Here is a 16571-nt window from a genome sequence, read left to right as displayed (position 1 = left end):
CTATCTACCTTACTACTACTACATTAGAGCTATTTTACCTGCTTATCTTCCTCTGTGTGTGCTGGATAGTCCTTGGCTTTCATTAGCCAGAAAGCAGCAAGCTTTTTGTTCTTTAATTTCAAGTATGTCTTTCCTAAAAGAAGCAAGTTTTTGCTGTAGAAGTTTGGATCCACTGTATGTAAGAAGAAAAAATACACTTAGGTCAAGATAAATAGTCTTGCTTTTCTTTTAAATGTTTAATTTTTTGGTACAATTAATAAAAATTTTATGGTCAATAAGTGATTAGACTAACTAGTATTCTCTTGTTCCTATCTCAAACAAGTATCTGTAAAATAATCAGGATTTACTGAATGTCTGCTATGCGCTAGGTACTACACTGCAGACCATATCTCATTTTCACAACAATTTTATAAAGTAGGTATCTCCATTTTCAGATGAGAAGCTGAAGCTTCTGACATATAATAATAACAGCAATTTTCTTTTTAAATGTCTTTTCCCTACTATATTCCCAAATGCTTAGAACATGGAAAATAACATATTTAGGACATTTAGTAATCAGTGAATGAAATCATGATATGTAAATTTGATCAGCCTTTTCTGACGGGCAGCTATACTTAGCTATAGAAATAGGATGAAAGTTTCTCTTCCTTTGGAATTTACAATGTAAAGGTGAAAAATGAACCCATTATGTAAGAATGAAGAACTGCTTTACCAGTTAAAGATCAAAGTGCTACACAGAAGGGCTGAGGATATAGCTCAGTTGGTAGTGTCCTTGCCTCACAAGCATAAGACCCTGGGTTCAATCCCTAGCACCACAAAAACAAAGTGCTACAGAAAATCAAAGGAAAAAAGCAATTAATCTGAGAGATTATACCTAAGCTGATTCGGAGGATGAACAGGATTTTAACAGAAAAAGTGGAATGCGTTCTTGGCTTACGGAATTTGTGATAACTTTTTCAATTTGAAGAAAAGAAGAATTAGGCTGGGGTTGTGGCTCAGTGGTAGAGTGCTTGCCTAGCATGTGTGAGGCACTGGGTTCAATTCTCAGCACACCATATAAATGAATTAATAAAATAAAGGTCCATCAACAACTAAAAATACATATTTTTTAAAAAGAGAACAAGAATTATCAGTGTACAGGAATCCAAATTTGAGAAACTTATTACAGTGCTTAAATACTTTTGAAAAACTCACAATTGTGGGGTTGGGGCTGTGGCTCAGAAGTAGAGCACTTGCCTGGCATGTGTTAGACACTGGGATAAAAAAAAACAAAAACAAAAACAACTGTATTGATGACCTGATTATTTTCAAATGAAAAAGTAAGAATCAGAGATAATTAACATTTTCAAATGTAATTTAAAAAAATTTTTTTTAGTTGTAAATAGATATAATACCTTTATTTTATTTTTTTTTTATGTGGTGTTGAGGATTGAACCCAGTGCCTCACTCGTGCTAGGCAATCACTCTGCCACTGAGCCACATGCCCCAGCCCCTTAAATGTAATTTTTAGAAAATGTTTTTTAAAAACCTATAATGATGAAACATTTGAACAAGTACATGTGTAGAATCTCAAACTTAATAAACACTGTTTTCTGAATCTTCTGATCAAATTTTATAGAAATATATTTACATTGTTTTTTATAGTGTATTTATAGTCAACTTATACTTACATCCCTTACTTTCATGTTGTTCGTATTAAAAAGGATAAATTTGTAGGATTGGCTTATAGCAGTAAGGCTAGTGATTTTTTCAAAATAAAAAAAACAAGAAACACTTTTTCACAAAGAATATTCTGCAACTCAACAAAATCAGCCTGGTTTAAAACCAGAATTCCCATTTAAGTGTGTCTAATTTAACTGTATAATATCAAATAAAATACTTAACCTATCTAGGCATCCTCTCAAAAGGAAGGCTGAATTACATTAAGAACCATTCCTGAATTACAGCTCTAAATTCAGTAGTGGTATTTTTCTCTTTTTGTTTGAGAAAATTAGATGTCCCAAACCAGTAATCATAACCAAAATACAAAAATTTCAAGATAAACCTGACTTTCAAAATGAAATCAGATCCTTGTAATAGAAATTGCCCAACAGTTTTTTCTTGCACACAAACAACATCACTTTGCAAAATGCTTACAAAAATACAGTATACACAGAAATAAAAAAAATAAATAAAAAGGCTCAGTATAATACCCAGCAATAGCTTATAGAAACAGAAGCTTCAGTTGAGACATTGTCTGTAAACTATTCCCCATCTGGCCCCAAAAGACAACCCCAAAGTCAGCTGGCTCTTGAAAACAGAACAGCTTGTTTCAAAACTTCCTCTAGAGTTCTTTGAGGCAAGGAAACAACGTCAGAAACCACTGTGGTTTGGAAGGTAGCAAGCAGCTAGTGTTCTGAAGCCACAAATAGTGCTTTCCTTTTCCCTCCCAGTAGTGACATTTTCTTTTTCAGGTGAGCTTCATTAACTAAGGACTTCAAAAATTTAGCCGGGCATTATAGTGCACACCTGTGATATCAGAAATTCAGAAGACAGACAGAAGTATCACAAATTATAGGCCAACCTCAGCAATTTAGCAAGATGATATCTTGAAGTAAAAAAGCAAAAAGGGCTGTATGCAACGTCGAATGCCTGTAATCTCAGTGACTTGAGGGGCTGAGGCAAAAGGATTCCAGGTTCAAGGCCAGCCTCAGCAACTTAGTGAGACCATCTCAAAATAAAAAATAAAAAGGGCTGGGGAGGGGGCTCAGTGGTTAAATGCCTCTGGGTTCAATCCATTGTACCAAAACCAAACAAACAAAAAAAACTTTAAAATTTGTTTTATGTCTTGTGCAAAAAATAGTATAACAGAATGAATAACTTATCTTTCTTTTTAAAATCCCTATTACATATTCAGCATTCATACAATTTTAATTATAGTAAAATGTGAAATTAAAAAATGTTACCTTGTTCTGCCCTATGAAAGTAGCCCAAGGCCTGTTAAAACCACAAGTCCAAAAAAAAAAAAAAAGAAAAGAAAAGAAAAGAAAAGAAAAAGGATTAAAGTAGACCAAATATTTTTAAAAAGCATTTTCTCAATAATCTATTCCTATACTAAATATAAGTCAGGAAGTAAATTACCTTAACATAACGATCTTATTCTTCAACAGTGAGATCAACATAGACAAACTGAACACAATACTATTAAATCATCAGAGAATTAGCATATGTGGACCACTTCTAGTAATAATATAGTTGCTCTTGAGAATTTTGACCAAATTATCATGCACAGAAGAAAATCCATCATTGTTACTTGGCTTTTGACCCTAGCAGTCCTACCAGTGACTTCTAGTAAAAACCATTTCAAAATCAAAAGCTGAAGGTACTGAGCAATAATAGGTTTCACCAGTGTAATTGGTTTGTTTGGATTTTGTTTTTATGGTGCTGGGGAAAAATCTGGGGTCTTGCTTGTGCTAGGTATGTGTTTATCATTAAGCCACACTCCCAAATCCCATACCAGTGACTTTTTAAAAAAAATATTTATTTTTTAGTTGTAGTTGGGCACAATACCTTTATTTCACTCATTTATTTTTTATGTGGTGCTGAGGATGGAACCCAGGGTCTCGCGTGTGTGAGACGAGCACTCTACTGCTGAGCCACAACTCCAGCCCCCCAGTGACTTTTTTAAAAAGCCCACTGTGAATCTGAAATTCTCTGCTAATCCTTTTGTCCCACTTAAACTACTATTTCTACAGTGCATTATTTAAGGCAAGCACACTGGTATACTCCTGTAATTCTACATACGTAGGAGGCTGAGGCAGGAGGAACTCAATTTTAAGGCCAGCGTAGGCATCACAGTGAGACCTGGTCTCAAAAAACTAAAAAGAACGAAGACAAAAAACCTATAATGCATTATCCAAGACATTTTGTTTCTTAGAAACATAAAAATTTGTTATAGTAGAGCTGACTGTATATATTTTTCCTAACAATGTATTCTTTTTAGTAATAATATTTCCCAGCTGTATTCTAGCTATACATTTAAATATTCTTTACAACAAATTTATACTATAATTTGGTCCCAAGAGTAAAAAGAAAACAAACAAAAAAAATGAAATAACAACCAAAACAACCTCCTAAGAGACAAGTACTAGAAGAACTTTCCAACTGCCTATTTCTTCATACTGAAATTTTTGCTTAACTCAAGATGTTTTCACAGGGCTGGGAGTGTATGTAGTTTAGGGGTATAGTACCCACTTAGCACACACAAGTTCCTAGGTTCAATCCTTAGCACCAAGCAAAAGCAAAAATAGAAGGATGTTTACCTAGTATCCCTTTCACATTTTAACAGGAAAAGCAAAAGGCCTTGAAAATAGAATATGAGGCTTTCATACTCTTTTATAAAAAGTTATAATTATTATTCTTATCAATTCAAACATGATCTCTATTTTCCTAAATGACTCTGTTGTACAGAATACAAGCCAGGTAACAGCTGCTATATTTCTTCTATTTTTTGACTTTTATATGGTATAGCTTTCAAATAGAAAATCAAGGCAGATTTCAGCCATGAGCTATTTTAGCTGACAATATACCAGAATTATCAGTTGCTTGCCTAAAAGGGGGAAAAAAGCACTCACCAGTCATGAATAATAAGTATAAGCCTTTAGAAACTTGCTCAAGTCCCTCACTGAATAAGATCTCCATGTGTGTGGACACTGTAGAATGGTGCTTTAGTTAAGAAATAGGTACTAACTTAACAAAGGACATCATACTACCTCCTCATAAGTGGAACTAGGAGGAGTTGCAAACAGCATTTTAGCAATTCTTCTTTGATACCAAGGCATTTCAGCAAATGTATAGCACCTAAGGGAAATAAAATAGCATTACACATTCAAATTGTATTTTTTTTTTACTTAAAAAGAACTAAACATCAACAGTATTATAAAAAAATTTTATTGTACCTTTAATCATTTTGTATTTTACATGATATCTAGTTGGTTAATATTCATACTAAATTATCTAGGATTGACCTGATCCATTAATTAGGGTATATTTTATAATTAAATATAAAAAGTAAGCAATAGTATAAGTAATGATGGTACAATGTATCACTACCACTGAGTATTCATTTTGTTCCAGATAGTAGACTAAATGTTTACCTCTCTCATCTATTCCTTATAACAAATGAGACAGGATCCTTACTCCTTTATACAAATTAAGAAAATTCAAAGGAGTTAAAAAACTTACCCAAGAAAAATGACAAAACATGATATGCATGAATAACAATAACAACCAACAATTTAAATCCTTTTTTAAAGGGGTGAAGCAAATGACTGACCTTTACAACTTTCTGATAAAAGTGGAGGCGGGGAGAAGATTTAGATCTTTGACTAAGGTCTAAATTTCTTGAGGCAGAGACTATATCTCATCTTTGCTTAATAAGTGAGTGTACCTCTGTCATTAATCCTTGGTAGTTTAATATGTCCTTCATCCTGGAAAATATCTACTTCTATTTTAGAAGAGTCTGATATAGGACTATTTACATTGTTATCCCTTTTAAAGAATTTTTTTCCCCCATGTTGGGAATCAAACCCCAGGCTTCATGCATGCCAGACAAGCACTCTACCACTGGGCAACATCTCTAGCCCTACCTTTTCAGTTGATAATAAAAACAAATATTTAACTCTGCACACTATATCCAAAGGAAACAGTGGCTAACCTGTCATCTCTATAGACTCTATATACCATATATGTCAGCTATATACCAGAGCCAACAAATATTTAACATATTGGTGTACCCTCATATCAGTGAAATAATAACCCATATTGGACACAAGATCACACTGAAATGGAAAGAAAGATTATAGTGTTTCCCAGATTAATCAAGACTATATTAAGATATTTTGAAGATGCAAAGACTCTCTTAAGGTATCCTACTATAACAATGTAGTTAAGATTAATTCAATCACCATTTAACATAGTGAATTTCCCAAGAATCGTCTTTCCCAAGAAAGGGAATTTAGAGGTCTACAAAGAGTTTTAAGATCATTTTTAGTCTAAGTACATGTTTCTAAGTGACTTGAATAGCAATGTTTAACATGATCATAATCAAATTTAGTCTGTTTTAACAATACATGGATTTAATATTCTGAACTCTGCTGAATGTTTTAAAATGTTTTATATCTTGTTTTTGTATATGCTAAATATGAATTACAATAGTGGTAAATAGCACTGAAACATTAAAAAAGATTGCTTACCAAATACCCATCAGGTGAACTGAGGTGGCATCTTTAGGATTCAGTTCAATTGCTTTCTATCAAGAAATGAGAAAATCAACCATATTTGTTTTCTAAAAACCAGTAAACACCTTACTATACTGAAGAAGTCATGATTTAAAAACAAAAACAAAACTGCAACCCTGTATTTTTATTCTTCTATTAGTCAACACTTTCTCCCTCCTCATTCTTTAAATGATTAAAATGTGTTCTAATACACTATTAATGACTTGTACTAAAGTTACTATTTTTAAGGTTTATAAACTGATAGTAGGATCTATTACGAGAAAACCAACAAAATATACAAATTAATCTAATTCTAAAAATTGTAATAATCTACAGCTCTCAATGCTTTTCCTCTTCTAGATTAAAAAAATAATTATAATAAAGACATCCTTTTATAGCAAATCCTAAATGAATACTGAATAAAAAGCATCCTTTCAAAAAGAAGAACTGAAAGTACATAATTTTGAATGTTTCCTATATGCAGAGTTTATCTTCCCTTGAGGAAAATTTATTATTATTTATTCATAAAATATATTAACAGAATAATTATGTATAATATTAATGATGTATTGATAAAATCTTCCCAATGTCTATTACAATGTCAATTACTGTAAAGTATAAACTAGAGAATAACTTAAAAAAAATTATTCCACTTTTTAGCCACCACTATGCTGAAAACCTCACAGATTAATATTGAACCTAATTTTAAAATAAAGACTTTTTAAAAAAAATTAAGACTTCTTAGTTCATGCTTTTCTATAAACTTACATTTTCACTTTTGGTTTGGTGATAATAATTGTAATGGTTAAGAGTAGAGTTTCAGGGGCTGGGGTTGTGGCTCAGTGGTAGAGTGCTCGCCTAGCATGCATGGGGCACTGGGTTCAATCCTCAGCACCACATAAAAATAAAATAAAGATATGTGTCCACCTAAAACTAAGAAATAAATTTAAAAAAATATTTAAAAAAAAGAGTAGAGGTTCAGAAGTCAGACTGCTAAATGACGCCTAACTGATTAACTTCATCAAGTTCTATATTCTGTGGCTGGGTTTTCTCTTTCATAAAAAAACAAACTGGCTGGGTAGGTATATCTAAGTGGTAGAGCTGTTCCTTGCCTACCATGCAAGAGTCCCTGAGCTTGATACAGAGCACAACAAACAAACAAACAAAAAAACCACCTTTCATAGGGATGTGGTGAAAATTAAATTAGCCAGTAAAGTAACAGGAGGTGTTTAGTACAGTGATATCTTCTATCAACACTATCACTGTTTTCACTTTTCATAATATAATATCCAGCAGTAGTAGTGGAGCCAATTGCTAGAATAATGCAAACCAATGACTTGGCAGAAACCTTCCTTTAGTAATGTGAGTAAGAATCAACAGTTTCTTAATATTTACTTCTTCAATACAGTGGTATAATTAATACCAAAACTATTTTATAGTATTTATAAATAAGTTATTCTCTAAGAGCATTTCCCAACTAGAGTTCTGTTAGAAAATTAATTCCTAAAACAAAACATGATATGAGTAATTATTTTTTCCATTCTCCTAATGCCATTCTAGATGCCTGGGAAAAAATAAGCACACACAATGCATGCCTTATGGCATTTGGATTTAATTCCCTTATGGGAGGTGTTGAGGGGAGCTATTTTTAAGAAATCATTTTATAATCTTTTCCTGCCATTAGTGTGTCTTTCAAAAACTCCAAAAATGTTATTTTCTTGCTATTTTAGATATAATAATGGAATCCAAAATAGCAATAAGTAGTATAAATGATCATTTTAGTATGTGAATACTAAACAACTAAATATTATCTTTTTCATACTTTAAAATATGAGTTTATACAAAACATTAATTGGTTTTGTGGTACTGGGGACTGAACCCAGAGTCTCAATGCATTCTAGGCAGGCGTTTTACCACTGAGCTACATCTCCAGCCCTTTAGTTTTTTGTTTGTTTAAATCTTTACCTCCCCGCACACTTTTTTTTTTTTTAAGCCACCCCCACCCCGCGTCCCCAGTGCTGGAGATGGAATTCAAAGCTTATAACAGCACAGAAGAGAAACCATTAATGAAGCCTCAAAACAATCAAGCCCATTTTTTCCTAAGGCCTGATTAACTTGCACATACTAGGTTAAGTGGCCTACCACTGAGCTACACAACCTACAATCCCTTTGCTATTTTCTTTTTTCATTTTTTAAAGTTAAAAGTATTATGCTGGGTGCAATGGTGCATGCTTGTTATTCCAGCCACATGAAAGGCTAAGGGAGGAACCACAAGCTTCAGGAACTTAGAGACCCTGTCTCAAAATACAAAAAAAGGGGGTCAGGGATGTAGCTCAGTGGGAGAGTAACCCTGGGTTCAATCCCAATATCAGAGGAAAAGAAAAGAAAAAGAAAAAAACAGTAAATATAAAATAAAAAGTATTACCTAAAATATTCTCTGCAGTCTCTCTTTACCTACATTGAAAGTTGTATCATGTATTTCTATGTCCCGAGGCAGAAAGTAATTAAATAACTTATCTAATTCCACTGAGATTAGTGTATTTAATACTAAATATTCAAAATAGTAAATTACATCATTATCTTACATACCACTAAAAGAGAAACCTGCTGCCAATTATATCTTCAAATATCAAACAAATAAATGATTAAATATCAAACAAATAAATGATTAAATGATTAAATTCTAAAATGCAAATTATTAACTATATCTACTATTGATGCCTGAACCAGAATCTAAGTTTCCTGACTCCATCCAGTTCAATGTTACTTTTTACTAGTAGTTATATAAACTAGGAATTGAGACTATAACCATAAAATTCTAAAGAACAATTAGATAGCATATCCAGCACTATCCCTTTGTTTCTATTCCTTGTTTTTCTCTTGTATTTTTTGAGGTGATTTACAACAACACAAAAGAAACTAATATGCTAAAATTCTTTATTAAATTTATTTAGGATAACAAGTCTTGTGTATATGTTATGAAATATACAAACTCATACATAATTTTTGTCAAAGGAAAAGCTTACTAAAAATAAGTGTATTAACTTTAGGGAAACTATTAAAATACATGCATAATATACACATAGAGCATAATCTTTAAATACAATGCTTACCATTGAGAATGGTATGTCAGTTGTGGTAGACTATTACATTAGATCATGCTTTCAGGTATTCAGGACCTTGTGTGACTAGTTCCGTTCCTCAGAAACTGTGCTTGGCCCTGTCACTTGTTTTAGGTTGACAAAAAGTCAAGTGTAATGCAAACAGAAATTTAATAAGTTTGTACACTGGAACTTTCAGTTGGAATGCTCATTCTTGAAAGCCAGTTACCATTCAATAAAGAAGCTTAAGTTAGGGCTGAGGATATAGCTCAGTTAGTAGAGTGCTTGCCTTGTATGCACAAGGCCCTGGGTTCAATCCCCAGCACCACCACCAAAAAAAAAAAAAAGAGAAGCTTAGGATACACCATGATAAAAAGACAAGTGGACAGGCACTCTCAAATATGAGAGGACATCTTACATTGTAGTCCCAGCTGAGGCTCCAGGTGACTACTGTCATCTAAATGACCTTAGCCATACTAAAGCAAGGCAGAAGCACCACAGTACTCAATTTTTAAATCACAGAATTCTATGAAATAAACTGTCAATTGCTCTGGACCACTAAATTTTCTTTCTTCTTTCTCCCTTTCTTTCAAGATAGGGTCTGGTTGTCTGCCTAGGCTGGTCCTCGCTTAGGCTCAGGTGATTTCATCCCTCAGCTTCCCCACATAGCTGGAAATATGAGTATGTAACTCATAAATACCCAATTTTAGGACATTCAGTTTTAGATGGTTTGCTACATAATGTAATTGATAACACGTAAATCTATTCAGAAAAATACTTTTTAAATTCATGAACTTGAGTAATTCGCCAGTACCTCAAAATGCTCCTTGATAATGTACGCATTTGCAATTTTAACCTTGATGCCTTCATAATCTCCAACATCACTAATGCAGATTGCATACCACTGAAAGTAGGGGAGAAAAAGGTGTGAGAATCCTACTCTCTAACAGTCAATTCAATAAAAAAAAAATTAAAATTTATTCCTCAAGGTCATTCTCATTTAACAAAAATATATTGAGCACTGTATTAACTATAGTAGAATACACAAAGAAAAGAGGATTTGAGGGATTAGATATGTGTCTAGGAAAGTATAATACAAGACAGAAAGTAGTGAATTATTTAAGAAATTTGCCAATACAATGAGGAGACAATGAATCATGTCTACGGTCTGCGTAATACATTTAAAAAAACTTGTAATTGAATCACTGTTGGTATATCTTGTCATACTCTTTTTGGGATTTGTCTTTCCTCCAACGTCTGGATTGTTACACCAGGAACAGCCACAATTGTCAATTTTGATATTGTCCCTATAGTTACAATTGATAGTTATCCAGTTGCAGAAATCGAGTTGACTACAAGTGTCCCACAGGACTTCAAACTCAGTGCTTTAACCTCTTCCCACATGTGTGGCTCTGAATAAAATCACTTCTTATCAAGGGGGTGGGGGGGTGTCTAGCTCAGTGGTCAAGCATATATACCTAGCACAAGGCCCTGGGTTCGATCCCCAGCAACACACGCGCGCGCGCACACACACACACACACACACACACACACACACAAAAATCATTTCCTATACATTCAACCATAACCCTAAGCCCAGGGTTCCCTTAGGGCTGGGAATATCAGTTGTGGAAAAAATTAATATAGATCAAATATAATAGTTTCTCTTAGGCTCTAGTCCTACCTAACAAGCCTTAAGGCAACATCTAAAAGGATCTAATTATTTCTGCATAACACAAGCATGTTCCAGAATACACCTCGAGAACATATTTAGCAATATAAACATATTTAGCACTAACAAAGTAAAATTCACAATATCTGGCACCAAGCATTAATCAAAAATTACTAGTAAATTCCTCAAAGAAGAAGGAAAACAAGACTAGTGAGGGAAAAAAAATTGAAAAATGACCCATAAATGACACAAAAGATAAAACTGATAAACCAAAACATTAAAGTAGTTATTATAACTTGGTTTCATATATTAAGAAGCTGGAGGAAAGGCAAAAATGTTGACTAAGTAAAAGTAAGATACTAAAATCAGATAAGTCATTTTAGAAAAGATTATTGAACTTGAAAACAAAACTAACCCAAATGGAACACTGAGAGGCAATAAAGTTGAAAAAAAAAAGCAGCAAATAAACAAAGAACAAATTGGTGAATTTTTGAACAATTTTATGTGAACATATATAAGTATAGCTGAATCCTAGAAAAGAAGGAATCAGAGGAAAAGAACCAAAAATCACCTATAAGAGGCAGAACAAGATAGCAGTGGAAGAAGACCCTCCAGAGATCATCTGCCCACAGAAATATCAATTTGAATAGCTATTGATGCACAGAACTACCTTCACAAGAGCTAGGGAAACCAAGTGAGAGTCCATAGTTCATGGTTGTAACATAATAATAAGATGCACTGAAGAAGGAAGAAAGGAAAGATGTGCCTGTGTCGTCATCCTTCACACAACTTCAGGCAACACAGCATAGAGAGAAACCTGCTTGGCAGTTGGGGGGGGAGAAGGGGGGAGACTGAATAGGTAATTAAGACCAGGCTTTTAAAGTTGAAAGCCAATACTGGGTCTGCCATGGTGAAATCCAGTGTCTCTTAACATATTAATGCAGTCATTATTATTATTTTTGCTTTGTAGTCTTTATATATATACATATATTACATAGATATAAAAACTTTATGCACCAAGCTCTCAATACCAAACAAGAACACAACATAAAAAAGTTATAGGCCAATATTCCGGATGGACACATGTGCAAAAATCCTCAAGGAAAAAACACTAGTAAATTAAATCCATTAGCATATTAAAAAGATTATTTCCCATGATAAAGTGGGATTTATTCCAGGGATGCAAGAACAGTTCAATATACACAAACCAATGAATGTGACACCACACATCAGCAGAGTTAAGAACAAAAAGAAGAGGCTAGGATTGTAGCTCAGTAGTAGAGTGCTTGCCTAGCATGTGTGAGGCACTGGGTTCGATTCTCAGCAACACATATAAATAAATAAAATAAAGACCTGTTGACAACTTAAAAAATATTTTTCAAAAAGAACAAAAATATCATTGACAGATGCAGAAAAGACATTTGTAAAATTCAGCATTCCTTCCTGCTACAAACTCTGAACAAATCTGTTACAGAAGAAATGCCCTGGACATAATAAAACAAGCCTATAGCTAACATCACAATGAATGGGCAAGTTTCCTAGACATACTTTCTATGAATTTCAACCTGAAAAAGAACTGAAGAAAATATGAAAACAATCTCACTATCTCACTAAATAGACACAATGAATAAAATGAAATTATAGAAAAGAACCAAACAAATGTAAGTTAAAAGTACTGTAACTGAAATGAAAACTCACTAGAGTGCTCAAGAGAGTTAAACAGGCAGAAGGAAAGATCAGCTAATGTGAAGATAGGTCAGTTGAGATTATCCAGCCTAATCAACAGAAGGAAAAAATGAATGAAGAAAAATTAATATAGTCTCGGAGAACTGTGGGATAATATTAAGCACATCTAAATATGCACAATAGATCCCAGTAGAGAACAGAAACAGAATATCTGAAAATTCAACTATAAGACAAATTCAGAGATCCACAGGTAGTTACATCATAATCAAGGCACAACAATCAATTCTTCTGTCTTCTATTAAAAATAAAAGAATCCTGAAAGCAACAAGAATGAAGTGACTCATCATGTATGACTCATGTACTAAGTATGATTAACAGTTTATTTTTTTACTAGAAATCATGAACACCTATCTAAAGTCTGCAAGGATTACCATAACAAAATAGTATAGGTTGAGTAAATTAAACAACAGAAATTTAGCCAGGTCTGATGATGCACACCTGTAATCACAAGTAGTTGGGAGGCTGAGGCAAGATGGGCACAGTTTGAGGCCAGCCTGGACAACTTAGATTTAAAAAAGGGGTGAGGATGTAGCTCAGTGGTAAAGTGCTTGACTAGCATGTATGAGACCCTAGATTCAATCCCTAATATTACAAAGGGAAGTAAGGAAGGAAGGAAAGTAGGGAGAAGAAGAAGGAAGAGAGTTATGAATTTATTTTTCAAGTATGGAGGTTAGAAAGTCCAAGATCAAGGTGCAAACCAATTGAGTAAAAGTAAGGAAGAAGAAGCAGAGATAAGAGCAAAGCTTTGTATAATATTGAAATTAAATTGACATCCAATGACTACATTATTATGAACTATGACAGTAATTCTCAGGACAACCACTAAGAAAATAACTAAAAATATACAATAAAAGAAAACAAAAGGGAATTAAAATGGTACACTAAAAGAAAGAAAAACAAAAGAGGAAAATCTATTTAATATCCAAAAAGGATACTAAGGGAAGAACTGAGAAACAAAAAGACACAACAAATAAAAAACAAATAGCAAAATGGCATCATCAATTTTTTTTTTACATACAAATAGCTTAATCTCTCTTAATTAGATATCAGAAATTGGCAGAACATATTAAAAACATAAATCAATGTACTTTTCAGGACACTTCAGATTCAAAGAAATAGGCTGAAGGTAAAAGAATACAAAATGATGCTTTAGGAAGACAGTGCTAGAAAAAGCAGGAGTGACTACACAAATACCAGACAAAATAGATTTTATAACAAAAGTTAGTGGAGAAAAAGGACATTATCAAGAAAGTACAACAAAATATATAAAGCAAAAACTCAAGACAATTCAACTATAATAGTTGGGAGACTTCAAACAACTTCCAAAAGAGAATAGAAATACTAGACAGAAAAACAGCAAAGAAAGAAAATTTGAACACTAACATATATCTTGAAAACATTCAACACAATAGCAGAATCATATTCTCAAACACACATGATAAATGATATGTCAGGTCAGGCCATAAATCAAGTCTCAACAAATACTAAAAGATAGAAACCATTAAAAAGTACTTCTTTTTGAAAAAGTTACAAAATAGATAAAAATAAATGTCTTCACTACTTATTTAATAAGTATAAACAATGCACCTACATGATAACCACTTACCTTATGAGCAGCAAAACTTGATTCATTTTTTTCTAGCGCTCTTTTTGCATACTCTAGGGCTTCATACACATAAAGCTTTTTCTCCTCTTCTGAAGTCCCGCTAAGCTGAGCAATATCACGTGATGCCCGAGCCAATCGCCACAGTACCTCTGCATCTTCACTTAATTTGAAGTAAAATATAAAACCACCATTTTAATGCACTTAAAAATTACTAAAGGTCACATCACTAACAAATGGTCTTTCAGCCTGGCTAGAATATAGCAAGCAATATGATATCAAAAGCCATTTTTAATAACACTAAATTTATTATTTTCTTTCTTTAAAACCTTTATTTACTAAAACTTCCTATAAAAATGTCTAGTTTTATTCATAAATATTAATTCATCTATAATGTCAAAAATACTGACTTCCTCAGAAAATACTTTTGATTTTCAATTCTTTAATCATTTTCCCTACAAAACGCAATATGTAATTTGAAGCTTTTTACCTCACTGGCAATGTGCTTTACATAATTCACTAACTGGCTCAGATGGTACCACAAGATATATGAACTTTGTAAAAGGATCATGCACTTAAAAAAAAATGCTAACAAATCTGTAGCCCCAAATAGAAAACTTTGCACCCCACACGTACCTGTAGGTATTCGTTAATGAATGAGTAAATATATTTTGTAATCTCAAAATAAATCCCATGTTAGAATGCCCTGCTATAATACATGGCTTATTTTAAGTAAAAGTACTGGAGTCCTTGAAAAGCTGCTATTTAAATATAATTATTTAAAATAAGAAATAGTTAACAATAGCCACAGTGAACAAAATTTTTTAAAAATTAATCTTAAACCTTTTTGTTAAAAGTCTACCCTTACACCTACTTTATACATTTTTAAACAAAAAAAAAAAATAGCAAGTTACCACTAAAAATGACCATACAATGCCTAAATAGCCACTTCAGGTTACTGAGTGTACAATGAAGAAGGGAAGGTTGATTCTGTAAATGCTTAGGAAGTAAAATTGACAGGTTTGGGGAGAATGTTCTTTTCTTGGATCTACGAAAGCTGAAAATTATTCAGTATTTTTAGCTTAGGAGATGAGGCAGATTGATTATCTGGAAATTTCAGTTAGCCTTATTTGACTTATTTTACAGGGAAAAGTCTTCCTCTACCTCCACTCTCCAAAAAAAAAAAAAAAAGTGTAAAATGACTAAATATGTAGTACTAGAAATTGAGGAAGGAGTCTTTTTTTTTTTCCTCCTTGGAAAACTGTGCTCTAAATAGTTTCTATTCAGTGGTGGCAATAATCATCTCAAATCCCAGTGAATTCATTTAAATCTTATACCAATAAGGTATTACTTTAAAAGAAAAGAGAAATATATAATATAGATATATGAGATAAATATTCAGTGATATCTTGTAAGGTCCAGGATAAAAAGGCAAAAAAGATTTCAATATTCCTCTAGAATAAGTAGAGAACCATCTTTTCTAACTCAACATATCATGTTTTGAGTAATTACTATAAACTCTAAGAAATATTACTGAAGAAAAGCTACAATAATTCACAAAATTTAAAGCACCAAGGATCATTAATTAACAAAAATTCTGAGGAAACCTCAAACCCATACCTATCATATAATGCCTACCTTTCTTTGTATTGGGTTAGCAACTGATAAAGTTTTTCTGTTTCTCCACTTTCGTACAGATAGTCAGCTTGTTCAAGAATCTCTTCAACTTCCAACATTATGAAAGAAAAAAAAGATATAATAAAGTAGGTCTTTCCAAGTCAAATGGCAATAATTTTAAGAAAGAAATGCTTTTATATATAAGGAAAAATCAGATACAGAAATTACTTCTAAAATTGTGAAGAAGTATTGTAGGGATAAGTGCAAAACCAATAAAATAAATGATTTATTAAAGCCATGGAAAATAAAACTTGGAGGGGTTGGGGTTGTGGCTCAGAGGTAGAGCACTCGCCTAGCATGCGTGAAGCACTTGGTCCGATCCTCAGCACCATATAAAAATAAAGATATTGTGTCCATCTATAACTAAAGAATAAATATTAAAAAAATAAAAAGCCATAGAAAATAAAACTTGGAGGGGTTGGGGTTGTGGCTCAGAGGTAGAGCACTCGCCTAGCATGCGTGAAGCACTTGGTCCGATCCTCAGCACCATATAAAAATAAAGATATTGTGTCCAT

The 16571-nt window shown here is 32.9% G+C and overlaps 1 protein-coding gene across 3 annotated transcripts in view; it reads right to left on the bottom strand.

The window, feature by feature from the left end:
• Positions 1-16571, bottom strand: part of Rmdn1 (regulator of microtubule dynamics 1) — a 36645-nt gene that overhangs the window by 4454 nt on the left and 15620 nt on the right. For 2 of the 3 annotated variants that reach the window (XM_026383439.2, XM_077800522.1), the window contains exons 3-9: positions 16018-16105; positions 14383-14542; positions 10173-10262; positions 6234-6289; positions 4752-4839; positions 2946-2976; positions 39-172 (exon numbers count right to left, since the gene is read on the bottom strand). In XM_026383439.2, the coding sequence (XP_026239224.1) occupies positions 39-172; positions 2946-2976; positions 4752-4839; positions 6234-6289; positions 10173-10262; positions 14383-14542; positions 16018-16105 (647 nt within the window). The remainder of the gene's footprint in view (positions 1-38; positions 173-2945; positions 2977-4751; positions 4840-6233; positions 6290-10172; positions 10263-14382; positions 14543-16017; positions 16106-16571) is intronic. The other variant, XM_026383449.2, reaches the window with a different exon arrangement.

The sequence above is a fragment of the Urocitellus parryii genome, chromosome 7 (assembly GCF_045843805.1).
Source record: "Urocitellus parryii isolate mUroPar1 chromosome 7, mUroPar1.hap1, whole genome shotgun sequence".
NCBI classification, from domain to species: Eukaryota; Metazoa; Chordata; class Mammalia; order Rodentia; family Sciuridae; genus Urocitellus; species Urocitellus parryii.
This window is presented reverse-complemented; position numbering and strand designations above follow the sequence as displayed.